Consider the following 1,243-nt stretch of genomic DNA (forward strand, 5'->3'; position numbering starts at 1 on the left):
CGTGAACATGGCTGCCCGGCCCCACTGCCCAGCTCACCGCCCCACATAGCTTGCAGTGGTGCCTCCTCTTGGTGATGGAGTTGAACGTCTCGCCACAGCCCTTGCAGCTCTGCTTTTCCTTGTCCCGCCTGATCTTGGAGGACCCCCTCTTGGGCTCGAGCTGTGGGAGACACACGGCACAGTCAGCCCCCAGTGCATGTAGGGGGGGCTGTATGATGCATGGGCAGTACCCACAGGGGAAAACACTGATGTAGACAAGGGAAGGAAGCAGGAGCCCGTGGCCATGGCTGCCCGCCTCTCCCCTGTCACACAGTGAGGCTCTCAGTGACCCGGACTCCATGCTGGGATGCTGGCCCTGCATGGCGGCCAGGGACTCCGCCACCGGAGGCCATGCTGAGGGAGACGGTGGCTGTCTGCACAGAGGTCCCAGTCAAGGACTGGGTGTCTGTCCTGAGCGTCGGCTACACGGCACTCATGCCCCTCCTCTATCTTCACAGGGCCCCGGAGCTTGGCACACACTCCTCACGGCACACGCGTGGCAGTGCAATCCCTGGGGCTGACAAGCGGACTTCCAGCCTCCAGAGCCGGGAGAATGAATGCCTGTGTAGGTCACGGGTCTGTGGTATTTTGTTACAGAGCTTGAGCTGACTAATACTGAGACCTGGGTTCAAATTTTGACTGTACTTGCCAGCTGTGTGGCCCCCACTCACTGACCCCCCAACCCCCATGGGCCCCACCATGTGATGCTTGCACAGAATGGCACAAGGTGCCCAGGGGCAGGCTGGCTCCTCCTAGGCTCAGCTTCCCTCCATGTCATGACCCCCTGCCCCATGGACATTGGGAGTCAGACAGCCCTGGGCCCCTCCCACTTTATCCCACAGAGGCCCGGCTAAGGGGAGAATGGGCATCACAACCACTGTAAGCAAAACCAATGCTTCTCAGAACAATCAAGATGGCAGTGTAGGTAAACGCCAGTACTCACCACCCCCCACAACCACATCAAAATTACAACTAAAATACAGAAGACCATCATCCAGAACTGCCTGAAAGCTGGCTGAATGGAAGTCTTACAACTAGAGAAAGAAGAAAGCACATGGAGGCTGAGAGGAGGAGTGGATGCTTGGAACGAGCTGGTCTGGCGCCCACGTGTGCCACTTTTTTAATCAGGAGGGAGAGCATGTATGCAGAGCTCCTCCTCTCCCCCCATGAGGAGCAAGGGGCCCCAGAGCCCAGCCCGGGGTCC

The 1,243-nt window shown here is 58.8% G+C and overlaps 1 protein-coding gene across 1 annotated transcript in view; it reads right to left on the reverse strand.

Annotated features, from left to right (window-relative positions):
* FGD3 (FYVE, RhoGEF and PH domain containing 3) overlaps nt 1-1,243 on the reverse strand; it is a 55,010-nt gene that overhangs the window by 20,196 nt on the left and 33,571 nt on the right. The window contains exon 12 of the mRNA XM_015568037.1: nt 38-160. Coding sequence (XP_015423523.1) covers nt 38-160 — 123 coding nt within the window. The remainder of the gene's footprint in view (nt 1-37; nt 161-1,243) is intronic.

The sequence above is a fragment of the Myotis davidii genome, unplaced genomic scaffold (genome assembly GCF_000327345.1).
Source record: "Myotis davidii unplaced genomic scaffold, ASM32734v1 scaffold3204, whole genome shotgun sequence".
Taxonomy (NCBI): Eukaryota; Metazoa; Chordata; class Mammalia; order Chiroptera; family Vespertilionidae; genus Myotis; species Myotis davidii.